This window comes from Panthera tigris, chromosome B4, assembly GCF_018350195.1.
Source record: "Panthera tigris isolate Pti1 chromosome B4, P.tigris_Pti1_mat1.1, whole genome shotgun sequence".
Classification (NCBI taxonomy): Eukaryota; Metazoa; Chordata; class Mammalia; order Carnivora; family Felidae; genus Panthera; species Panthera tigris.
Genome location: NC_056666.1, coordinates 126,853,209 through 126,879,935, shown reverse-complemented (window position 1 = coordinate 126,879,935; position 26,727 = coordinate 126,853,209). Strand labels below are relative to the sequence as shown.

The following is a 26,727-nucleotide window of genomic DNA, read 5'->3' as shown; positions in this document are numbered from 1 at the left end:
CTGTGAGACACAGGCAAGTCAAGTACCATCTCCGTAAAATGGACACTAGGACCCAAATGGGCTTATTTGGGGGATGTGATGACGCAGTGTCTCCAAAGTGCCTGGCAGATTTGTGCACAGAGAGTGAAGATTTGTTTGTCTGGGGACACAGAGGCTAGCCCTGATTTTTACTTAGTGTTAAGTTTCTCCCTGTTGAGGAAGTTCAGGTTTCCTGAGTCAGATGCATATCCATCAGCCTTCCTGCTGCCTCAGCACTTGGCACACACCAAAATGTCTTGCAGCAAAGACATGATCCCCACAGGGTGTGAGTGACACCAGCTCGTATGCAATTATTTTAATGCATGGCCCAGGACCTTCTCATGCCCAGGTTGTGTGTTCTCAGGGGAGAGCCTTCCCTCTCCTTCCCTCCTGCATCCTTCAGAAGGCACAGGAAGAGAACGCATTGTGCACACTCCTGCTTCCCTGAAATGCAAGTGCCACCAAGTGGCCTCATTCCAGGAAGGGTCTGCTGGCCCTTCTGCACTGTCCTGAATGCTAAATACTCTCTTCCTGACTTACTGCTCCAGTGGACTTCAGGCTGGCAGGAAGAGAAGGGAAGGCAGGATGCCAGTAGGCAGGCTGCTGCCACCGTCTTTGAGGAGAGAAGAGAACCCACATAAGGTGGGCCCACCCCGGCCTACAGGCACTGGGCCAGGTAGGCATCTGTTTAAACCTCTTAGCTACTCTGTGGAGTCAGGGTTACTGATTCCCACCTTGCACACGAGGAAACTGAGTCCCCAAGAAACAAAACGAGCTGCCCTGGGACACACACAGCTAATGAGGAGCGTAGCTGAGATTCAAACCCAGGCTGGCCTGACATCCCGGGTTCTTGCTCTGCCATCACCCCATTCTGGTCATGGGAGGGCAGGGGGTGTGGTTTGCACCAGTCAGGTCTCCTGTTGTTCCCTTTGCCTTGAGAGAAGGACTTGGTCTTGCAGAGTATTTGCCCAGCCAGCCTCAAGGGCTGTGGCTGCCATACCTCCAGAGGACCCTGAGAGAGCAGGCAGGGGGAAGTAGGCCTTCCAGACCTCTCTAAATGGCAGCCTGTTGAGGCTCCTGCAGAAAGAATGTGGTTAAAGGAGGGAGCCAGGAAAAGACTGAGCTCTGACACCCCATTCCCTTCCTCTGTCTCAGTGTCAGCTCTGCTGGTCCCCCCACCACGTGAGGCGAGTTGGAGAAAGGTGAGAGCTAGTTTATTTCTTCTGCGATGTGACAAGGCATCAACGGGGAAGTTTTTACAACCTGGCTTCTCCTGTACTCTGCCCTGTGGACAGAAGAATGTGGGCTTTGGAATCAGGTTTATTCAGACTTAGGTTTGAATCCCGGCTCCCATGTTTACCAACTCTGTGGCCTTGGGCAAGTCACTTCTCCAGTTTCTTCTTTATAATTGCATTCCTGGGATGCCTGGGTGGCTCAGTCAGTTAAGCATCTGGGACTCTTGGTTTCTGCTCAGGTTATGATCTCGAGGTTTGTGGGTCCCAGCCCCGCATTGGGCTCTGCACTGACAGCATGGAGCCTGGTTGGGATTCTTTCTCTTTTTGTCTCTCTCTCTCTCTCTCTCTCTCTCTCTCTCTCTCTCTCTCTCAGATAGATTTAAAAAAACATTTAAAATTGCATTCCTTGTTCAGGTCACCATAAGGATTAAAAGACGACAAATACAAAGCTGATGGTGAGGGGTCCCCCCTGCCAAAAGCATGTGCCTGCTGGGAAATTCTCCTAACTGGCATCACTTGCTGCCCGTCCACCCTGCCACTCATGTCTTGTCCAGTATAGTCAGAGGATCCTACTCAAACATGGAGTTAGTAATTTCCTCCTCTGTAAAATCTCCAGTGCCACAGCTGAGTTCTGAGCCTCCATGGAGCCGGCTCTCCCTGTACCCCGAGCATGGCCTCCGTGGAGCCGGGCTCTCCCTGCACCCTGCTCACCTCTGCAGCCTCATCTCCCACCCACCCCACCCAGCACCTGGGCTCTGGCTGCAGCACGTGACTTCTCATTTCCCACCGTCTTCCCTCTGGCTGGACTGTGCCACCACCATCTCCTCCGTGCCCGCCCCTGCCTCCCAGGAAACTCTGCTTCATCTTTCAGGCCCCAGCAGGTGCACCTCTGGAGCTCCTCTTCTAGAGCTCCCGTTGTCCACACCCCTCCCTCCATGGTCACATTCTGAGTCCTGTTTGTGGATGCCTCTCCCGCCCACCGCCAGCCAACCAAGGGCGAGCACTGTCAGCAGGGGGCGCTGCCCCTCTCCCAACCTTGGCACTTACTAGCCAGCCTTTATTGAGCGCTCACACTTGGCCAGACACTCCTTACATGCTTTACATGTATTAACGAGTTGAAGGCAGCTCTGAGACGGAGCATCCCTCAGTCCGGCTGGAGGCAGGAACCATACCAAATATTTAAACAGAGAATTTAATTTTTAAAAAATGGCAACTACACATAAAGTGTTGATTTGGTAAACTAAGTAAAAATAGAAACTCGCAGGAAACCATTACCACCCCCAGGGCTGAAGGAACAGAGGGAGAGGTGGGGGGATTCTTACAGCTTGGGGCTGGAACCCAGACCTGGGCTGGGGAAAGCAGGCAGCTCCAGGGCAGACGAGGAAACTTGTTCTCAGTGTTGGGAAAACTGCAGAATGATTCTAGCTGCTGCTAAAGGGAGGATGTGCCACTGCCACCTTGAAGAAAGGAGGGGGGTGGGGCGCCCTGGTGGTTCAGTCGGTTGAGCGTTGGAGTTCGGCTCAGGTCATGATCTCACGGTTTGTGGGTTTGAGTCCCGCGTCAGGCTCTGTGCTGACAGCTCCAAGCCTGGAGCCTGCTTCAGATCCTGTGTCCCCCTCTCTCTGCTATTCCCCGGCTCATGCTTTGTCTCCCTCTCAAAAATAAACCTTGAAGACAAAATAAAAATAAAAATAAAGGAGGTAGGGTGATGCTTGCAGAAACAGGAAGCAACAGGAGGGCCACATTCCTTTTTCCTTCTCCCAGATTGTCAGTCAGTCTCCCTGTCACGGCCCCTGCTGGCAGCATCTAATAGGAGGCGGCTGGCAAGGCAGAAATAGGGTTTGCAAAGTCCCTGCCTCAGCATCACAAAGCAAGCTTGGAGCTGAGAGACGGAAGCTAAAATGCTGGCATGGGTGGCAGCTGTTGCTCTCCCCATTTCACAGATATGGAAATTGAGGCACAGAGAGAGTAAGTCACTTGTCCAAGATGAAGGAGCTACCTAGACCAGAGCCAGGATTTGAAACCAGGCAGTCTGGCCTTCGCGCCCTTCCTCTTCAGCACTGTACCATAGATGGTGAGTGAGTGAGTGAGTGAGTGAGTGGACAAGCCACCAACACTGCTTAGCCCGGCGCCCAGCCGAGTCTTTGCACAGTCCTCCCGGCCTGACGGCCCCTCATCGCCCGGGCAGGTCATTCACTGGAACTCCCCGAAGAAGCTGCGGGTGAAGAACAAGCACGTGGAGTTTTTCCGCAACCTCTACCTGACCTTCCTGGAGTACGACGGGAACCTCCTGAGACGAGAGCTGTTCGGCTGCCCCAGTGAAGCCGATGTCAACAGCGAAAACGTAAGTGGCTCGTGGGGCCTGGGGGTGCGGGGCAGGGCCCCTGAGGTACACAAGCCACCACCCTTGCCCCAGGCTGTGGGGGAGGCAGGTGAGTCAGCACATCCCTGCCGTGCTCCCCGCTGCTGTGGGTGTAGAAGGGCCGTGCCTGGCCCGGACGGGGTGAGGTCGGGAGTGAGTGTCCAAGCAGAGGAATCAGGACGAGCCAAGCGCCAGTGAAACAACAGATGCCGTGTCTCTCCATAGCCAGGAAACTCTGACGTCCTTGTGGACCTGGCAGCCACAGGGGAGACCCAGGCTTCAGTGGTCAGTGCCCGGGGGGCATCAAAGATTTGCACAAGTAGCTGGCTCCTTTAGGGTTAGCAGAGGTGAAGAGAGTGTTAGGTACGTGGCATGGCTAACACCTCTACTTTCCTGTCTCTTCACTGTTTATAATCGTTTATATGTTCTGTCTCCTTTGATGTTTGTAGAAACATCTCCCCGCCCCCCATCAGAGTTGAGAAGTTGAGGCACAGAGAGGTTAAGCAGGTTGTGCACAGCAAGCAAGGGGCGAAGTTGACAGTGACTTGAAGTTCTGGGGAGCAGGAAGGGGGGGAAGCAGCAAGCTGTCATGGAAAAAGCAGGGCATGTAGGGTCAGGCCGACCTGGGTTTGGCTTAACCCCTTCCAGTTACCAAGTATGTGACCTCTGGCAAGTTACTCGACCTCTCTGTGCTTCCGTTTCCTCAACCGCCAAATGGGGACGAAAACCTTAGAGGCGTGTTTGAGACTAAGCACAAAATTGCATTTGAAGCACCTGGTTCAGCATCTGCCATGTTAGATGCTCAATAAATATTTCCTCCCTTGCCTTGACCCTTAGTATTAGACACAGAAGTAACTTGTTCATTTAGTCAGTCGACAAACATTTACTGAGGACCTTCTTATGCTGAGCACTGAGTATTCATAGGTAAAAAAAGGACGATGGTCCTTGCTCTCACTGTGCTAATATTCTCATGGGGGAAACATAGTTGATAACTACAAGAACATTCAGGAAAAATGATCAGCCAGTGGGAAATACTACATAGTACTAAGCATATTAATGACGAGCTGGCTACTCCGCTGGTTTGCAGGGTCTGGAGGGCTTCTTTGAGGAGGTGATGGTCCATCTGAGACCTGAGTGACAAGAAAGAGCCAGTCATGGAAGAGCAAGGGATCAAAGCCACAATGAGACCCCTCCTCACACCTGTTAGAATGTCTATTCCCAAAGAGCAAAAGGTAACAAGAATTGTTGGGGATGAGGAGGAACCAGGACGGTTGGTTGAACGTACAATGCTGTGGCTGCCGTGGGAATCGGTATGGCAGTTCCTCAAGAAATTACAAATAGAACTGTCCCATGACCCAGTAATCCCACTCTGGGATGTGTCCAAAAGAATTGAAATCAGGATCAGGATCTCCAGGCAGTGTCTGCATTGCCATGGTCACTGTGGTATTACTCTTGACAGCCAGAGGTGGAAATGACCTACCTGCCCGTCGACAGACGAGTGGATAGAATGTAGTGTATATATACGATAGAGTATCGTCCAGCCTTCAAAAATAAGAGGAAATCTTAGCATTTGTGACAATGTAGGTGAACCAGGCAGATATTATGCCAGGTGAAGGAAGTCAGTCCCAGAAGGATAAATACTGCATGATGCCTCATGTATGTAGATGCATCTAAAATAGTAAAAGCTGGAGATGTAGACCACAGAATGTTGGTTACCAGGGGGCAGGGGGAGGGGCCGTGGGGAGCCGTTGTTCAGTGGGTGTAAAGTTAGTTGCACAGCATGAATGAGTCCCAGAGACTTGCTGTACAATGCAGTGCTTACAGTTAACAGAGTATTGGGCACTCAAACGTTTTAAGAGGTAGACCTCATGTTAAGTGTTCTTAACACACACATACACATACACACACACTCAAAATCTAAGAAGGTTTTGGGGGTGATAGATTTGTTTTATTACCTTGATTGTAGTGAAAATACATGAATGAATGTAGCGTATGTCCAAAGTCACCAAATTGTTATCATTATGTATAATTTTCTGTCTGTCAATTATACTTCAGTAAAGCTGGGGGAGCAGGGGTGGAAGGGCAAAGGAAGTACACTCCAGGTGGGGGAAATAGCCAGTGCAAAAGCCCTGGGGTAAGGCCAGGCCCACAAGAGGACCTGAAGGATGGCCAGGGTGGCCAGGGGCTGGAGGGGGAGGAGGAGAACACGAGAAGCTGAGCAGCAAGAAGGCAGGAGACAGATTGGAAGGATGTTGTAGGAAGGCTAAAGAGTCAGGATTTTGTTTTGTTACTATTATTGTTATTGTTTATATTCTTATCTTGGATGTCATGAGAATTCTTTTAGGCTCCCAGTGGCAGGGGAGGGTGTGTGTGGAAGGTCTGGAGGATGCGCCCGGCTGGACCTTTATCAGGACAACTGGTCCCAAGGCCCCCCTGCCCTCTAGTATTTGACCCCTGAGTCACAGTGGACTCCCCTCAAGCTCTGGCCCTCCTCTGCATCACCCCATGCCTTTGTCAGTGTCTGCCCTTCCCTACCACTGGCAGTAGAGGAAAGAAGACCATTAAGCACTTGAACTCTGGCTTGGATTCTGGGAAGCACTTAGAGGTTTCGACAGACACCGTGTTCTTCTGGTTTTTCCTTCCACTCTCTAATCAGTATTTGCCATCATTGTCAATATCTAAGTGCCCATTCGGCACTTTTGTCCCCAAATACTAAATGGAAACTGTTCTCTTGCCTTTGTTTCTTCCTACATAGAAGAGGCTCAAATAAAAAGCCTTGCAGGATGAAGCCATCAGTTAGCTGTCCCTATCAGTGAGTTCCCCAGGTGCGCTCTTCTGTGTTTTAGGAGGTGAGACTCCCTTTATAAATGACCCACCTGGTTCTCCTACCACCAGCTTCCCCTGGTGGGTCATCAGGGTAGGGAAATCATCAGTGGTCCTTCTCAGAATCTGTAACCGCATTTATTTGCTCGACAAGCAGGTGTGAATGCCAGCCGTCTGCCAGACCATGCAGGACACCGGGGTTGAACTCAGAGGCTGGCCCAGTCCCTGTACATTAAGTCACTTGCTGTGCACAAGTGTTAGCACTGCCAAGGGGGTGGTCTCTCCGAGTAGAGGGAGGGCCTCGAAGGAGAGAACAGCCCTCTCGATTGCTTGCTGCAGCTGTTGTCCCAAACACTCTGCCCTTGACTGTGCACTAGCCACACCCACCTCCTTCTGTTCCTTCTGCTCCAATCTCCTTCCCAAGGCAGGGCCTTTGTGCTTGCTTCGCTTCTGCCTGGAACACCCTGCCTCCAGGTGCCCAAGTGTCTCAGATGTGGCGTCCTCAGAAACTCCCCTTGACCTGCCCCTAACCTTAAGTAATGCTTCAAGTCACTGTCTGTGATGTGCTCCATTTTCCTTTCATCCAAGCACATGCTACTGTCCACAATTAGTTGGTTCATACAGTTGTTTCTTTTTTCTTCTTCTTCTTTTTTCCCTAATAGAAGACCAGAATATAAGACCTCTAGAGACTTTGTCTTGTTGCCCTCTAGGGACTCCTTCCTCTAGCAGAGAAGCAAGGACCTCATAAGCACTTAACAAATATTTATGGAATACTTGAACAAATAAGAGAGACGAAGGAAGTCCCAGGTAAAGGACAGAGCGGATAAAAAAGCAGGGCCCTCACAGAGAACGTGCTGACAGCTGGTGTCCTGGAGCACAGACATGTTGACAGTGACGAAGAATGAAACTGATCGGAGGGACCTTGGCTGCGCTTAGGAGTTTTGACTGACCTGTCAGTAGTGAAGACCCACTAAAGGGCTTTAATCAAGGTCACATTTATGTTTGAGAGAAATCGCTCCATATAGAGAATACAATAAGAGGGACAGGTTGGAGGCTGGGAGGCCAGTTAGACCATTGCCACATCCCAGGCAAAAGTGGAGGTGGGGCTCTGACCTAGGGCAGCAGCAGCAGGGACAGAGGGAACAGCTCAGAACAGGGGAGCAGTAAAACGAGCACTCTAAGTCAAGAGGACAGGTTCCTGTGCCCTGCAGCTGCCAGGTTCCTCTGGCTGAGCCCGCCCCCAGTGGCAGGGGCGGGGGCAAGGAGAGAGGCTGTAACATTGTGTCCCTGGAAAGTCGTCCCTGTAGGGAGTTCCAGCCCTGGCCCTCTAGCATGTCAAGTGTCACCGGCAAACACAGCCAGAAGGAAAGGGTAAGATCTTGGACGTGGGCCGAAGCCAGATACTCCCAGCTCTGTGGGAAGAGGTCATTAGTAGAGCTTTGACAAGTGCATTCTTGAAGAAATGAAGTCGGGAACCTCTTCATGGGACTGCAGGTCCCAGAGGGGAGAGGGCTCCAAAGGGAGTATCTGCTGGGCAGATAGTTGTTCAGACAGTCACCGGCCACAGGACTAGTGATCCAGGGGGAGTGTTGCAAATCGCAGCCTGTTCTAGTGAGGGATGCAGACACGCAGGGGTCGTTCTTCGGTGTGAGAAGTGACAGAGCAAGGTTGTGCTTCGATAGTACACGAGAAGGCCATTCCATACACTACAGGAGAGCAGGTGCATCAGGGAAACCTTCCTGGAGGAGGTAAGAGTTGAAGGCCAAAAAAGGAGGAATGAGGGGGTACAGAGAGTAGACTTGGTGGGAAGGAGGGAACAGCACAGGCAGTGGAGACCAGAGGTGAACACAACAGGGCACATGCAAAGGAAGGCAATGTGAGAACATAAAAAGCCACACGAATTCACTATTATTTCTTCACTGGGGCAGTGATGAGAAGACAGTGGGCTCCCTCATCACAGATCACTCATTCAGCGGACATATGACTCAGAGAATTCATGCGAGGCCTCCTAGCCTCAGTTCACCATCAGACAAGTGGGGACAGTGATGCCTTTGTCACAGTGTTTTATGCATAATTTATGTTAAACCACCAAAAATGGGACTCAGCACCAGGAACACAGCATTCACTGAGGTGCATTTTTTCACCAATCGCGATTCCAAATCCCTCTGAGTCCAAATCTGTTGTTCCACAAATGGTTTTCAGATTTTATGAACATTTTTCCCGGGCAGGCCTGGCAGAGAGAGGAACACAGCGTTGCTTAGAGCCCTTGCTGTAAAACATAGCAGGGGACTATCACCTTTGCTCTGGGCCAAACATTCCCAAATGGATTTCCCACCAGGTAGGAGATTCCGGGTGAGAAGGAGAGCCCATTTGGCTGACTTTGCTGCCAAAGAGTAAATGCATTCAGAACCCAATGTGATGGAAGGAGCAGACTCCCATTTTAGACTGTGTTTGAGGTTCTTGCTTGGGACAAGATGGTTTGCTTTGAAGAGCAGGTTCCTCTGTGGTTTAGATGAACAGCCGATGGGACACACAGTCTCTCCTGTCCCATAACATCTCTCCCTGGAACCAATAATTTATGTAATGCAGTAAGCATTCAGTGGGCATTGGTTGTTATCTGAAGTTCCAGTGGAGTCCAGAATTCTTTACCTTAGCATTTCCCTCCCTTTTCCTCAGCAACCCCGTCCCTCAAGTGTATCCAGGAAACCCTGGGGCTCCTCAGAGCACAGTTGGGTGATCACAGATACTCCCCACCCCTAATCCACACAAAAATCCTTCTACAGCAACTCTAACAGGCTTGCATCTGGCCTCTGTTGGAATCCTCCCAAAGACAGGGAGCTCATCACCTACAACAGCTTACTCCACTGTTGGAAAGCTCCAGATGCTAACCTGTTCTTCCTTATGTTGAGTGTAGCCTTCCCTTCTGAGTCCTGTCCTCTAGAGCAATGAAAAATAAGGATACACCCCTGTTGTCCCTGACAGCCTACCAGATAGGGTGGCATGTTTCCATACATTGGTGATTCAGAAACAGGCAACTCTCCCTAAGCATTGCATTTGTAAAGTGATGTTTTATCATCAAGAGTGCCTTGTTCTACCTAAGGGAATTTTCCAGATAAAGGAAGCTCACCTTTTCAAATGCAGAACCATTAGAATACAGGTGTGTTCATCAGTTTGGATGGGAATCTTCGTAAAGTACATGTGCTTCCTTTAATAACTAAAGTATACTAACCTCAGTTTACAATTTTCAGTGACTAAGGCGGCACTGACTAGACTGAGGAGGCAGGAATTGGCCAGAGGAAGGAGGATGCTGTTTATCCTGGCAGGAAATGGCCTCAGACTCTCCTGCTTATTCTGCAAATTCTTTTCTGACAGCTGTCACTTTGAGTTCATCAGCTTCAGAACAACCTTTTCTGGGCTCACCTCCCCATTCATCCTTCCCCTGCAGCTGAAGGAAAAAAAGTAAAAACAATTATATGTAAGTCAGAAAGACCCTAGTAAAAGAATCACACATTATTGAGTGAGAAGTTAAATTATGAAACATAGCTGGGGAGCCTGGGTGGCTCAGTCGGTTAAGCGTCCGACTTCAGCTCAGGTCACGATCTCGCGGTCCGTGAGTTCGAGCCCCGTGTCGGGCTCTGGGCTGATGGCTCAGAGCCTGGAGCCTGCTTCCGATTCTGTGTCTCCCTCTCTCTCTGCCCCTCCCCCGTTCATGCTCTGTCTCTCTCTGTCTCAAAAATAAACGTTAAAAAAAAATTTTTAAAAAAATTATGAAACATAGCAAACATCCACAATGTGCCAAAAAAAAAAAACAACAACAAAAAACTGGACACTAATGAGTTTTCACCTTTATGTGGAATTGTAAGTCAATGGACATTGCAGACTTGGAGCTTCCTTAGCACATGTCCACAGCAGACATCACTAATCAATGACCCCTCTCTTTGTACTTGGGCTCAGCCCCATCCCCAGCATCCTCGCCAGGACAGCGCTTCAGGAAACCAGCACCGGTCTCCAAGTGATGACATAAGAGATGCTGGAGCCTGTTGAGTCTCCCTGTGCCAGGCATTAGTCACTCTAGTGTCTCCTAAATGGGGACAGCTCTCTGTGTGGCTTCAAGACTTTTATCTGCTTTTTCTAGCAGCCTCTGCCAATTGGGGGTTTCCTGCAGAAAGGGAAATGCAGCTTTAATCTTCACTGCAGTCGAGGGAGGTAGGCTTTATGAGTCACATTTCACAGATAAGGAAAGCAAAGCTCAGAAGGGATGAGTTACTTGCTCAAAGTCAAACAGCTCCTAAGTGGTGGGGCCATGATTGGAAACCAGGTCTGTCTTACTCAGGAGTGATGAACTAGGGCCGTGATTCCCATGTGGTTGGAGCTCTGTATAGAAAATGAACATAATGAGAACTGCAGGTTATTCGGTGACTGTCCTCATGGTTTTTACTTATCACCACTTCTTACTCTTAGGCGAACCCTGCAAGGTAGTTACTGTCTCCATTTCTGGAGAAGGAGGTAGCGGGTCCAAGGAATCAAATCATGCAACAGGTTGATGGCAGCCCTGGAACCTATATGCAGCTTGACCCACAGCCGAGTGGCCCTTCTATAAGTATTTAAAACACTCCCCGATCTACAAGTGTAGTACCTGCCCTCTACTCCAGCATCCCTGTCTCCCAGGGCTCCTGCCTTTATTTTTCCCCACAGCACTTGTCACCACTAGATATATTATAATCTTGACTTTTTTATTTTGTTGATTATGTCTCTCCCCACTAGACAGGAAGCTCTGTGACTGCAAGGATTTTTGTCTGTCTCATTCATCAGTGTATCTTCATGCCCATAAACGACCGCCTGGCACCTGGTATGTTCAGTAAATTTTGGCAAACACATGAGCTATTATAAGTCCTTCTCTGGAAGCACTGTGGTGTACTGGAAGGACCCCTGTGCTCGAAATCAGAACAACTGGCCTGAAGACTAGATATGGGGCTTTAGGTATAACTCTCACCTCCCACGGCCTCAGTGGTCTCACCTGTAGAATGGTCCATAATAAATAAGCCCAGCTCAGGCTGTTGTGCGGGTTGATGGGTTTAAGGGGTGTGGAGTGCTGCACATCCACAGGAGGCCAGGTTCGGCGCGCTGGCCAGAAAGCTTGTCCTGACACCTTCCCTTCCAGCTGCTCTGAGAGCGCCCCCTCGCCTCTGAAAGGACGGTTTCCAGACTCAACGCCCTCATCCTACGAGGGTGGCAGGCTGCCTGTGTGGGCCACGTTCCCTCATACCAAGCCCACCAAAAAGAAAAGACCACAGCATCACCGTGGCTCAATTAGAAGTTAAAAATAAGACATATATAAGTGGATTCTATAAACACTTTACAGCATCCGTCTGCGCAGCAGGGCCGGGGAACAGATGGCTCTGGAAACAGCTGTATCCCAGAGAAACCCCAGAGGAAAAACCAGAATGCATTATTGCCCTCACGTGCGAGCCGCAGGTCACCAGCTCTTTGCTCACGCGGTGGGCAGAAGAGCCCTTGAGGGGATGGCACCAGGGCCCTAAGACAGGCTGCCCAAGGCCAGCCTCTGGTGGCCTTCCACGGGCATATTCCGTTCTGGAGGAGCCCAGAAGGATCACAGTGTTTGCCTGGGAGGCGGGGGCAGGGAGAAGAGGAGGAGCCAGGGGGTCCTGGTGCTCAGGGGATGTGTCTGGGTGCTAGGCACGCCATGGTGGCCTATCTGCTTTGTTCCCATCCGGCTCCAACTTGCACGCATCCCCCCTTCCCGCCCCAAGGCTCTGGCTGGAATCTGTCCCAATGTGCTAGGTGTTCTCCCTTCATGTGCTTTTTTTTTTTTTCCATGTGTATTTCTTTTTGACAGAAAGAGAGACAGAATGTAAGCAGGGGAGGGGCAGAGAGAGAGGGAGACACAGGAGACTAAGAATCCAAAGAGGCTCCAGGCTCTGAGCCGTCAGCACAGAGCCCGATGCGGGGCTCGAACCCACAAGCCATGAGATCATGACCTGAGCCGAAGTCGGCTGCTTAACCGAGTAAGCTGCTCAGGTGCCCCTCCCCTCATGTGCTTTTGCAGCAACTCCCTGCCTTCTTCTCCTGGACTTTTTCTCCACTGGCCGGCTCCTGGTGCCGTACCTAATAGGGCAGCTCTGGAGCAGGGTTGCCACATGTAAAATCTTAGGAATACTAAATATGAGATTTCAGGCCATTTACTTAAACTCTTTGTGCCTCAGTTTTCCCTTCTGTTAAATGGGCATCGTAACGAGTGCTGCCTGATAGGCTCAGTGAGAACTAAATATAAGAGAGCTGAGGAACTTTGGGCAGCGTGGCACACAGCACATGCCCACACCACCCCCCCCCCCCACACACACACACACTAGGCTTTGTTGATATTTTGGATACACAGCATTGTAATTGCTAACTTGCTCATTTATTTCCCCACCCAGACCCTATGAACAGTTTAGATGTAGAAATGGGTTCATTCCCCATTCCTAGCACACAGCTTGGTGCATAATAAGCGCCTATTCATTGTGTGTGTCACATACGAATTAATACTGATAACCTGGGAGGGAGGAGACCAGGCCTTTTCCTCATTATTTCCTCAGAGCCTGAGTTCTGGGAAGACTCCCTGAATAGACCTAAACCCATGCCTTTCCCATCCCACAAAAACAGGAAAGTGGCGCATGGGTTTTTTTCTTTAGTAGATGTTTTGAGTTCCTGGAACTTCGTTGATTCATACACACTGCAGGCAGCCAGTGTGAGCTAGTAATCTTTCTCTACCTGTCTGTGTGGTTTGATAAAGCCTAATTGCTTCACGGAAAACCACAGGGAAGAGCCTTGAGGTAGGTTTCAGGAGACGTGCGTTAGAGTCCAACTTCTCGGAGCAAATCTCTGGGGCCCTGGTTTCCTCATCAGTCACCTGCGGGCAATAGGGCAGCCCCACCTGTCTCATTCAGAGATTGAGAGGAACACATAAGGCCATGGGTGTCGAGGCCATAGAATACCGAAAGTAAGTTGAAAGTATAAAGCAACACTCTGGAGTGTTATTTTACCCACCAGGTATTTCCACCTGTGCTGCCAAGGCATCCGAAAGAGAAGTGTCCTAAGAAGGAATAGACTTCTTACTTGGTCTGTTGGATTCTGTCTTCATCACTCAGTGGCTAGAAGAGGCAAGTAGTCATGTTAGTTAAAGTAACACAAGCAATTGTAAAATGGGTTCAGCATGCTAGCTGTTTATTACTCACGAAGGTCCAAATGGATGTTTTTGATTGGCCGGTGTGTTTTTTCCAGGTTTAGGGACCCAGACTCCTTCCATCTTGTGGCTCTTCCCTCCGTGGAGCCTTGAACTCTACTGGATGCCCTTGCTCTCTCTGACAGAGGTGCATAAGTTAGCCTCGAAAGTGGTGCCCAGAGTAGCCAGAACCTGCCCACATTCCACTGACCAGACTTTGCCATGCAGTTAGCTTACCTGCAGGAAGGTTGGGAACACAGCCTGGCTGTGCACCCAGGAAGAGAAGAGAACATGAATATTGATGAATGCAGAAGGTCTCTGCCACTGTGGGGAATACATGTGTTCAGTCTCCTATAGTCACAGAACTATCTAGCATTAGAACTAGAAAGAGTCCCAGAGATTGATTAACAAGGTATTGTAGTGACTTGATTACTTACAAGGACTCAAAGGAAGTACACCTGGAGGTAATATCTCAGCTCCGTCCACTCACTGTGTGACCTTGAACAAGTGGCTATACCCTTCAGATGATGAATGCTTTCATCTGTAAACAGGCAGATAGCAGCTGTCCCTAACCCATGGAGTCTGTGTGAGTATTAAAAGAGAAAGTGTCTGCAAAGCTCCCAGCACATTTGCTGACCCTAGTGAGCATTTGATCCTTGAGAGCTGTTTTATGAAGCCCAAACTCTTGGTCTTATGAATCGGGGAAATGACTTGGTCAAGGTCACATAGAAAATGGATGTCAGAGAGATTAGGTCTCAGTTTCTGGTTATCCCCATAACCTCTCTCTGTAGTTTTGCCTGACTTTGAACAGAAGGCCATTAGGCCAGAGCCATGGACGCACTTGCAACCCCTCTGAATCCTCAGGAATGACCAGCCGTCATCTCTGACAGCTCAGAGGTCAATCCAGGCCACTGTCTTTAAGGATGGGAAGAAATAAATGCAAAGTGCTTAAAGGGCCATTTTCCCTTGAGTCCAAATCTCCCTGTGCCTCAGCTGGCTGCCCAAAGAAGCAATTTAGCAAATGCATTTTATCTCAGGAGAAATCTGTCTTTTGTTTCTGTGACTTGCTTGTCAGGAGCCCCCTGCTCCTTCCCCCGTGGCCAGAGTACGGAGTGCGGGCGCATTCAGGCCCTGTTAATGAAAGCCCTCCCTCCAGCCCAGCATCTCCCTGGAGAAATTACGCCTACCCTGGGTGAAAAAGAGGTAGTTTTAAGCAGTTTTTAAGCTGTTCCAGTCTTCCCCTTGAGATAACATCAACCATGCAGTCAGCACTAAGAATTCCTAGATTAGAATTTGGAAAGGTACATAATGGAATCATAATAACATTGCTTAGGTTTTGTGTAGCACTTTACAGTTTATAAAGCACTTTTACATGCATTAGTTCCTTTGAGAAAATTGCAGGGAATTTGTTAAATACAGAAAAGTATAAAGAAGCTAATAAAATTCATCAGTGAATCCACCAGTCGAGAGAAAAGCTTTAGTTAACATTGTAATGTGTTCCCTTTTGTCTGTTTTCCGTGTGGCTTTTTGTTTGTCTTTTTGCTGTATTGGGATCGTACTGCATACGCATTTTTGTGGCCTGCTTTTTCATGGAGGATTGTGTCTTCCACCATCTCCCTTGATCCTTGTATCTATCCCCTGGAAGAGGAGTCACCACACTGCGAAGATGTCCCTGGTGTGAGGTCTGCAGACTGGATTCTCAGTCTGGACTGCTCCTTAGCTGTGTAACTGGCAGATAACTGAAACCCTCTGAGCCTCAGTTTCCTCCTTGGTAAAACGGAGGCGTGCTAAAGGATTAAAGTAATAAAACAATCCACCTGAAAACATTTAGCACCGCACCTGGCCCAGAGCAGGTGTTTCACTCCTGTTAGCTGAGCAAAGGTACAGACCACCATGTTGATAATGAATAGAACATTAAAGCTCAAGGAAGGCAACAGTATTCCCTAGACCCTACCCCTTAGGCCACAGGTGACCTAGGGATGGATGCCACTGAACCACATTGTTGTTACTATGAAGTTCATAGAGGCTACTTATCCCTCAGGACTATTGGTAGACCCTCCCAACTTGGTCAGACCACGCTTTGAGAGTTCTGGAAGCGTCACTGGTCACTGTTCCCTTTTTTAACCTGAGTACATGGCTATGAGTACATCTAGTAGAGACTATGTGAACATTCAGGATGCTCTAGATGTTCTAGGTACAGGAAATTCAGAGATGAATGGGCTACAGCCCCTGCCTGGAGGAGCCATTTACCTTGGGATGGTTTTTGCCCCTAACTCAAGGGTATGTGCCTGCATAAGTAAAGAGAAACCCCTATACACCCATGCATTTCTTATGTTCTGCCCACTAATTTCCTTTCTCAAAATAACCTTCAAAATAACCTTCTCTTTTTAAAGCTCATCAAAGACGCTTTTCTCCATGCACACGTGTGTGGCCACCCTTACACACATGTCCACACCTATCCTCACATGCGACCCCACACCTGTCTTCACTGAACCGGAAGCCATGCACTCCTGTCAACACATTAAAAAACACCACACAAATCAACCCCCACCCCCACCCCAAACAACCCTGCTTTTGCAAAGAACTTTGCAGATGTATATTCTCTGAAAGGGAATAATTGCTTGTGTTCTTTTGCAGTGTGGGTGGGAGAGGAGGAGGATATGAATTGGTTAAGTTTCCTCTTGGGGGGTGACACTGTGGTTTCTAGGTATATTTGGGTTCCTCAAGGAGGAGGAGGTAGGGACTGTGTTTGACAGAAGTGCTATCCAGGCTCACCCAGCCCCTGCCTCCCCTGCCCTCCCTGTACTGTCTCCTTCAGGTGGTGGTTGAGGATGGAAAGCATCCACCCACGTGTCTCCCTTTCCTAACTGTGATAACAACCTTGGTAATAGACAGCGTTGGCTGTGTCTTTACTTCCCTCCAAACACTGTACTCTGCATATGCAGGATCTCTTGGAGTCCTCCCACAGCCCTCTGGGGTAGTTACTATTATCAACCCCATTTTACAGTTGAGGAAGTGGAAGCTCAGAAGGGTTAAGCAGCTCACCCAAGATTGTAGAGGTGTGAGTGGGATAGAACCAGTAGCCTCGGCCACTGTGCTGCGTCTGCTTCTTGACCCAAGGCTGAGTGAGCATCCTTCCCGGAGAGGCAGCTTGGTGGCAGACCCAGGTTCAACCTCCCTGAGTGACCTCAAGATCTCGAAACTGCTTTTCATCTGTCAGATGAGGCTGTACATGCCTCATTGGAGGGCTCCAAGGGATCACATGCACCCGCCACCTTGCAGAGAGCCCGGTGCATGCTTGTTTGCTGTCCAAAACGTTTTCAGCCATTACAGACCCTTGAACTGCAAATACAGGAGCAAATAAAGGGCTTAAGAAGGATCACCTTCTATGTATAACATTAGAGGATATGGAAGGAAAATTAGAAGGACAGGCCTTAATGCACAATGATTACAGTGTATGTGCAGCAAACATTTCTCGTGTGTGCAGCACATGAATATTAAGCACCTGTCATGCAATGGGCACAGTGCTAAGGGCAATGGTAAAGTGTCACCATGGCGCCATGGAAGTTACCCTTGATTAATTTCGGTTCAAACTAATGAGTGCTTTAGCGGAGTTATGAATCAAGTGCTCTTGGGGCACAGAGAAGTGGACCCAGCTCTACCTGGCAGGGCCAGCTAGGGTCTCACAGACAAAGTGTCCTCCATTTCCATCCCCCAAAAAGCTTCTCTCCTGCTTCTGCCCAGTCCATCTACTCTGCCCCCACACGTCCACTGATCTAATTTCTATCCCTGCTGAAGTTCTTTTACTTTTCATTGCAAATCTTCGTCAATGAAGTAGACACAGTCACCCTTGCCTGGGAGGGACATGGTGGGATTGGCATGACATGGTTGTGTGTCAGGCAATTGTGCATCCTCAGACAAATCTGGATATTGTGCGTCTGCATCTGTCAATGTTAGATGCTAAGTCTTTGGTTCCCTATTGGCAGGTCAGCCTGCTCTTACATGCTGGATTTGGAAGGCAAGTAGAGCTAAGAACTTCTACAGGCTGATTAAGAGAGCACGACTTCCTGAGAGTTAGAAAGAAGAAAGAAGAGTGGATGCCAAGACTCTGATTAAACTTGGATAAAATGAAAGAAACAGATTTTTAAATTTTGTTTGGGGGTTGGTTTTGCTTTTCTCTCACAATAGCTGGTATAGAGATTGAAGTCTGTAGCTCTAGGCAGGAGAAAAGCATCAGCTCACACAAAGGCACTGCTGCATTTGGATTTCAGTACATTCTGCCCTGTTATCTGAAATTGTTGTACTAGGTCATCTACCAAAACATTTTTCTGTTTATAAGAAGTTTGTGGTTGCTTATATGTTTGTTGATGATAACCACCATCATTCTCAGCTGAGAGAGGCTTGTTTCTCAGATCGTGAGATCTTCATGGCCTTCATTTCTTCATCATGGCCTTTATAAAATTAAATTGCCAAGGAAACTAAAAACAGTGATCCTGTCTTTCTATGTGTGACCCATCAACAACGTCTAATGAGTAACCACCTCAGGCAAGGGCAGGCTCCTGGCTCCTTGGGGCTTCCCTTTCTGGTCCCATACCCCTTTCTTCTATCTTTCAGCTCCAGAAGCAGCTCTCTGAGCTGGATGAGGATGACCTGTGTTATGAGTTCCGGCGAGAACGATTCACTGTCCACCGAACCCACCTGTACTTCTTACACTATGAGTATGAGCCCGCTTCAGACAACACGGATGTCACCCTGGTCGCTCAGCTCTCCATGGACAGGTATGCAGATGGGCCCTGCCTTCCCCACAGGGCCCTCCCTGCAGCTCTATACCCAGTCATACGGAGAAGGGAGAGATGGCTTCACAGGCTTAGGCTCAGGTCACAGCCCTCTCCAGCCCTGAAACCCAAGGGCTCTTGTCTTCCGGTGAGGGTGGTGGTTTTGAGGATAGAGTAAGAAGAACAGTGGTCTACTCAGACTACCTGAAGGAAGAAGGGGTGTGTTATAGGGAAACACATATTCTGGAACCACTATCACTGCTGGAAAACAATTGCTGTTTCTTTTCCTTAGTGGATTGATGCAGCAAACATCCATCAACCCCTTATCAGGAAGTACTGACGTGATTCCACCCTTATGTGGCTTACACTCTAATGCACTGATTCTCAACCTTGGCTGGGGACAAATTGAATCATGTGGGGAGCTCTTAAATTCACCTTCAAGCTCTGTTGCACACCATTTAAGTAAGAATATTTGTGTGGTAGAGACCTTGCATTGTTTTAAGTTTGAGATGTGCAGCCAGCGTTGAGAATGTGGGGATAGTGGCATAAATAGCAAAAAATAGTTGAGTAAAATGATTATAATTGTGATACGTGCTTGGAAGGAAAAGAGATTGATAATAACTATGATAAGAGAGGGACCTTCTTTAGGTGATGTGGTCAGGGGAAATCTTTATAAGGACGGGACATTTCTGCAGGGATCTAAAGGATGAGAAAAGGAGGCAGGTATGTGGGTTGCTGAAAGAAAAACGTTTCCAGGTGGATAAAATAGCGAGTGTAAAGGCCCTGTGGTGAGAAGGGTCTTGCAACATTCAAAAACGTGATAGAAGAGCAGTGGCTGAAGCCTAGCAGGAAAGTGGCATGAGAGTAAGATTATAGAACATTAGAAACTCACAAAATATTCAGATTTTATCCTAAGGGTGGTGAGAACTTAGTGAAGACATTTATACCAAGTTATATGATCCAGGTTAGGTTTTTGAAAATCTCTCTCTCTGGCTGCCAGGAGGTATATGGGTTCAGAGTCCTGAGGTCACGCATTCAAGGCTATACTTTTCTTTGCCTGGGTGTCCTATGTGTCTCCTTCCCACCTCGAGTGATCAGCTTTCTCTTTGATTTACACATGGCTCACAGTGGCTCCCTAGCCCCAGCCTCCTTCATATCATTCCCCCTCACCTCCCACAGTTGGGAAGGGAATTTGATTGGCTCACTCTGTCTTTGAGTCACCTTGGAGATGCCTGTCCAGCCTATGGATGAGACTCCATGGGGTTGTTTTCAGTATGAAAGGAGTTAATGCCTGTTTTCAGGATTAAAGGAGTTAAAACAGTACTTGGCACACTTGTTAGGTGTTCAATAAATGTCAGTTGTTATTAGTTGGGACTGATTGAAGACTGTACAAGCCAATGAAGGGGTAAGCACTCAGACATGAGAAGGTTCACACATAGTCCAAGGAGTGAGTGAGCGGAACCTGGCATCGAGAGACATCTGGAATGAGTCGAGTTCAGTGTGGCTTATGGAAGCAGCTCCTCACTGTGGGAGTGCCACTGTGTGTTGGCGAATGCTTGCTTATGGAATTAAGTGGCTCCATTGGTTGGGTGTTTCCTGGAGATTAACAGGCTCAGGGCTCCTGTGCAGAAATACACAGAACTTGCTGAGCATAACAGGTGGCAGGTAGAGATGAACTGGGACTCAAGAGGAGAGCACAGAGGTCCTTGTACCAGCTCTGTCCGGACCTACCGTGTGACCTCAAGCAAGATTTTCCCTTCCTATGGCCTCCGTTTCCTAATGTCCAAAACTCGTGTGACCACTCAGCAAATATTGTGTCGGCATCTACTGCTGTGTTGTACCAGGCTTTTGTGAAGCTGGGGATATTTATGAGAAGACGCCATATTTGCCTTCAAGGAGTGTATAGCGTATTCATGGCTCAGACGGTGTGTGTGTTATCTATTGTTGCAGAACAAACAACCACAGATGGAGCAGCTTAAACACACACTTAGTATCTTCCAGTTTGGGGGATCAGGAGTCTGGATACGGGCCGGCAGGATCCCCTATTTGGCTCTCAGGACTGCAATCCAGGTGTTGGCTGGGGCTGTGATCTCATGGGAGTCTGGGTCCACTTCCCAGCTCATTTGGCTTTTGGCAGAACTCATGCTAGGACTGAGGTCCCCATTTCCTTGCTGGCTTTTGGGTTGAGGTCCTTCTGAGCAATAAGAGGCCACCCCTAGGTCTTAGCCTTGTGGTTTTCTTACAGCCTGGCAGCTTACGTCTTCCAAGCCAGCAGGAGACTCTGCAGTCTGTTGTATCACGTAATCCATGGGAACAATATTCCATCCCTTTCCCTGGGTTTGGCTCACACTCAAGGGAGGAGGTTATACAGGTCTATATGTCAGGGGGGCAGGAGTTGGGGGGCCCAGCTTAGAATTCATCTTTAGAATTCTCACTATAGAGAAGATGCTATGAGAGGAGCTCCCATCCCAGCCTGGGGGCAGAGAAAAGAAGAGACAGGGAGTGCGTCCAAAGGGAGGTGTTGCCTACGTTGAGCTGGAGGCTGAGTAGGTGGGCAGGAGAAAGCGCACAGGGAAAGAAGGAGGCTTCCCAAGGTGGAGCTAAGCGTATTCATGGGACAAAGAGGACCCCAGGCCCATGGGGAACACGCAGGCTTGAGTGTGGCTAGAGTCTCGGGGGTTGGTGAGGAAGAGGAGATCAGATGAACATGGCCAGGTAGGATTACAGAGGGGTTTGGGATGCCAGGGCCGGTGCCCCCTGCCCCTGCTCAACCCTGTCAAGCTCCCTGTGAGGCTCCGTAAGGGCCTGACCAAGACCTGAGCCCCAGAGTCACCCCTAAACTTCTATGTCCCTTGAGCTCCTCACCCAGCCTTCGGTTGGGGTATGCAAGCTCTCCCCTCACCAGGCAGCACTTTAGTGAGTGACCTGGCCATTCCAGTCTCCTCATTTCTTTTTCCTTTTCCTCTATGCCATTTAAAATGAAAATAAAATCTAATCCTTAATATTCATGCTGAATGATGTTTGAGATTGGCCTTCTATATTCTTCAGGCAGCATAAACGCACGTCAGGCCCCTCAGATGGGTTCCCTGAAGCTCAAATACTATAATCTGCCCAGGTGAGTGAGTTTCAGACAATTCCAGGTTCTCAGCTCTCAGACCATCCCTGGTTTTCCTTGGTCCAATTCATGCCTCCTGTTAATACATTCAGTTTATCAACAAAATATGCTGAATCAAGATTAGTAGCTATCTGGTACCTCCAAACTCAGGAGAAAATGAAAGAGGTAAATCTGGCATCCTTTCTAATCTGAATAAAGTGGTCTGACCTTGAATAACTTGGTCTCAGGAATCAGACACTGTGGGGTCTTGGTGGTACTGCCACTTCTTGACTTTGACCCTTGAACAAATCACCTCTTTTTTTTTTTTAATGTTTTATTTATTTTTGAGAGAGACAGAGTGTGAGCGGGAAAGGAGCAGAGACAGAGGGAGACACAGAATCTGAAGCAGGTTCCAGGCTCTGAGCTGTCAGCACAGAGTCCTGTGCGAGGCTCGAACTCACGGACCGCGAGATCGTGACCTGAGCCGAAGTCGGACGCTCAACCGACTGAGCCACCCAGGTGCCCCTGAACAAATCACCTCTTAAGCCTTGGTTTCCTCATCTGTAATCTGGGAATGCTAATGACAGTAGCTCCCATCTAAGGTTGTTGTAATGATCAGGTGAGATAGTACATACCCAGGACTTAGCCCTGGTGTGTGGTCAGAGGCTCCTTATCATTTGATAGCACCTATGGCCAAAATCTTAGTATTTGTGGTAATGCACAAAAGGACACTCATCTCACAAAGAGCTCTGGGTTCAAATCCCACCAACTCCATTACTCTTCAGCTGGTGATCTTGTGCAAGATCACCACTTGCACTTTGGTTATCTTTCTCCTTCAATAAAAAGAGTTAAAAAAAAATATTTGCCTCATAGAGTCCCAATTAGGATTAAATGAGAGACTGTCTGTGAAAGCCCTTGGCATATATTTGCCTTCAATAAATGCTTACAGATCTCAAAACCCTGACCACAGCATCTGCACATGGTATGTATTTAGGAGCAGTGAAGTGATGTGGGAACAACAAAAAGAAACATCTGGGTTCAAAGCCCATTTGCACCACTTACTAGCTGTATGAACTTGGGCAAGTTACTTAGGCTTTTTGAGCCTCATCTTACTTATCTGTGAAGTGGACAATACTGTCAGGGTCACAGATTGGTGTCAGGTGTTCTGAAATAAGAGGCTCTGGAGTGCTCAGTGAGATGTAGGTCTACAACAAATGCTAGTTTCCCTTTCCTTAGGTTGTTTTTTTTTTTAACCTCTAAACTAGCTGTGGAATTCGCGATCTGGAATTTATAGACAACTAGAAAATTGTTTAAGTGATTAACACCCCACAGCCATCCTTCTGTATGCAGTTGCCATCAATAAAAGGATCCAGGCAAAACAGAACTGCTCCTGCTAGTGCTGGCTGGAAGCATCCTCCCAGCTGGGGCTGCAGGACCCCGGCAGGCCCCCCTCTCCCAGCCCTCTGAAAAGAAAACCCTGGCCCCTCTCGCATCTGCCACAAACACTGACCACAGAGACCTTCCCTTCAAAGCACGCACATCCCTCGGCATAGCAGGTGCATGATCCCCTCCCCTAATGCGTTGTGACAAGTGTTGCCATCCTAACAATACCCCAGAGAGCCCAAGGAGTTCCACACCCTAACGAGAGATGCTTAGCGGGACATAATAAAAAATTATAGAGCAGTACCACAAGCCGATGGAGACGGTAGGAATTCCTCCTTCCGCTTCATCCTACACATCCAATTATGATGCAGCAGGCTGACTGGTGCCTGTTGGATTGATTCTTAATTGAAGAAACATTCCGGGTGTGTTTGTAAACCTTTGAGTCAGAAGCAGGCCCTACGTGAACGCCACAACGAATTAGGGGAGCCGGCACACAGGCTCCCGTGTCCGGCTCCCTCTAGAATTCTGTTCAGAAAGAATGAATGTCGCCTGCCACAGCTATGAAACCGGCAGGTTTGCTCTCTCCCAGCACACGGGAGACGTCCCTCCCGTCCTAGCAGCACACGAGAACGGTCGATAGGAGGGATTCTGGTCACAGCATCCTTGCCACCTGGCCAGGAGAGCTTGCTCTTTCGTGTTCCTTTGACAAAGTTATTGACATACTGAATATAGCTCCGGGGAATCCTGTGGTTGATGGGTCTTCTCTGCCTTCTGTGAGTGGAGGAAGGGATGTTAGCTGAGGTGAAGGGGGCCCTGCTTTCGATCACCCAGGAGCCTGTTAGAGAGACAAATCCTTGGCCCCACCCAGACCTAGCCAACAGCAACCTCTAGAGTGGGGCCCAGGAATCTGTGTTGTAATAAACCTCCCAGGTGATCTTGAACATGCTTAAGTTTGAAAAGCATCATTCAAGAGAGTGGAAGGTAATCCCTTCTCCATGTAACAGCCAGAGTGATCTTCTAATACAGATCTTCCTTAACGTCCAGTGGCTGGGGCTATAGCTCAGTAAACCCATCATAAGCTGAAAAGATCGTAAGTCAAACATGCATTTAATACACCTAACCTACCACACATCCTAGCTTAACCTCGCCAACCTTAAATGTGTTCAGAACGCTTACCTTGGCCTGCAGTTGGGCAAAACCATCTCACACACAGCCTATTTTATAATAAAATGTCGGATGTATCATGTAATTTTTGGACCAAAAGTGAGAAGCAGAATGGCTGTCTGGGTACAGATTGGTTGTCCGTGTATCAGTTGCTGACCCTTGTGACTATGCAGCTGACTGAGTGTCGCGGCCACGGCTGCCCAGCATCACGAGGGAGCATCACACAGCATGTTGATACCCCGGAGAGGAAATGCAAATTCTAAACCCCAAGGATGGTTTCTACTGAATGCACCATCATAAAGTTTAAAAATTGTGTTTTGTTTTGTTTTTTAAATAATTGTTCTAAGTTTATTTATTTAGAGGAGGGGCAGAGACAGAGAGAGAATCACAAGCAGACTCCGCGTGGTCAGCACAGAGCCTGATGTCAGGCTCGAACCTACCAACCGCGAGATCATGACCTGAGCTGAAATCAAGAGTCAGACGCTTGACCGACTGAGCCACCCAGGAGCCCCAAGTTGAAAATTTGTCAAGTCAACCCATCATTAGCTGGGATCTGTCTGTACATCAGGTCACCGTCTTTAAAAGTCTCTGATGATTTCTCACCACATTCAGAACAGTATTACAGCAGCCTCCTGGCCCCGTGTAACCTGACACTTGCCTACTCCCCAGCGTCTTCTGCCCTTCTGCCCCTCACTCACCCATCTTCCCTCTCTTCTTGCTTGAACATGCCATACCCAGTTATCCCAAAGGCTGCTCCCTTTCCTTGGAAAGCTTCTCGCCCTGACTCCTCAAGGCTGGGACCTTCTCCTTACCCAAGTCTCAAATTCATGTGCCCATCAGGCCTTCCCCAGCAGCCGTCACAGTTACTCCATCCTGTTTCCTGTCTTGGTTGCCTTCTTTAGCCCTTCACTCCCTCAGAATCTACTTTGGTTTGTTCTGTCTTTTCCCTCCACTGGAAAGAAGCTCCAGGAGCGCAGGAACCTTGTCTTTCTTGTTCATCGCAGGGCCCAGCACGTTCACCTGCACATTATAGATAATAAATATCTGTTGGCTGGGTGCATGTTTGAAAGGCAGAAACAGAACCTAAGGAAGAGTACAGCTGCCATATATTGAGTAACTGCTGTGTACCTTGCTTTGTGCCAGACGCCTCATAGAAGCGTAGTAAGTAGGCTTGTCCCATGGTGGTTGTCACAAAGCTAGGGCCAAGCCCCACCATGTAAGCACGGTTTAACACCTGTGTTTGTGTCCTGTTGGAAGCAAGTCACGTGGCCATCCCAGAATCGGTGTGGGGAGTATTAGCCGAGGGTGTAGATTGAGAGAGAAGAATAACTTATAGCCCTTTGGTGATCTACAGAGGTTATCACTGTCCACGCTGTACATGTGTGGAAATGGAAGCTCAAAAGAACCATCATGACTTGCTCAGGGATACTGACACAGCTCAGAATTCCCACCCAGTTCTGACTCTAGAACCCACGGTTGCACTGCCACACCATGCATCCTGCCTTGCTCTGGTGAACCAAATTGGCTGTCTTGTAGGGAGTGAGTTCCCTATGTCAGCAGAGGCCGACTGGCATTCTAGAGTCCCTTCCAACCCAGTCTTACAGGTTTCTGACCTGGCTGTCTCCTTGCCTGCTCCCTTGATTCTAGACAGAGCACACGAGGCTTCCTGTCTCAATAGGACTCCCTGGGTGGCCCTGGCCTCAATCTAGCCCTTCCCGCCATCTCTTTGTCCTTTCCTGAGCCTTTGTCCTCCCCTTCCAGACATGAAGCGATGGTGGAAGGGAGAAGAGCATGGGGCAAGAGAGTCGGGACCATGGGTCCTAGCGCTAATGAGCTCTTCCATTCGCTCACTACGTGCTCGCCAAGCCAAGCCCCTCTCCGAGGCTGAGCTCTTTGATCATAAAGATGGCATAATCTAAGAAAACCTCTATGATTCTTTCCAAACTGAAAATTCCATAGTTTCAGAATGAACCTTTGTCTCTTGAACCATTCTCCATCGTCCCTGGTCCTTGCTGTGACTTTATCTTCCAGTGTAAGAGACCAAAGAGTGACTCAGCACAGAACTTTGTGTGGACAAGAGCTGCACAGGGGGACCCTAAGGAACAGGTGTGGGACACGCAACCAGGAGGAGGGTCAAGAGAACGGCGGGGTCTTTGAGACAGACCCAAGACTGAGGAGGAGGAGGAGGAGGAAGGAATGAACGCACAGAAGCTGACACCAGGGGAAGAACACATTCATGTTTGGGGAAACAAGGAGAAGCTGCTTGGGGACATTTGTTTCAGCCTGCCAGCCATCCGCATGGAATAACCATCTGTGTTCTGCGCACTGGAGTCTGACAGACCTGGGTGTAAATCCAGCTTCCCCACTTTGCAGCTACGTGACTTGAAAGAAGTCCCTTCGCCTCCTGAACTTCCTTACCTGTAACACAGTGGTTAGAACCTCAGCTTTAGGGGCGCCTGGGCGGCTCAGTCAGTTAAGCAGCCGACTCTTGATTTCAGCTCACATCATGATCTCACGATTCGTGAGTTCAAGCCCTGAGTCGGGCTCTGTGCCTGCTTGGGATTCTCTCTCTCTCTCTCTCTCTCTCTCTCTCTCTCTCTCTCTCTCATTAAATAAACCTTAAAAAAATTTTTAAAAGAATCTCAACTTTA

The 26,727-nt window shown here is 48.8% G+C and overlaps 1 protein-coding gene across 1 annotated transcript in view; it reads left to right on the top strand.

Moving 5' to 3' along the window:
• The window catches only part of LARGE1 (LARGE xylosyl- and glucuronyltransferase 1), a 538,109-nt gene that overhangs the window by 477,535 nt on the left and 33,847 nt on the right, over positions 1-26,727 (top strand). Inside the window, exons 10-11 of the mRNA XM_042993134.1 lie at positions 3,442-3,597; positions 18,275-18,438. Coding sequence (XP_042849068.1) covers positions 3,442-3,597; positions 18,275-18,438 — 320 coding nt within the window. The remainder of the gene's footprint in view (positions 1-3,441; positions 3,598-18,274; positions 18,439-26,727) is intronic.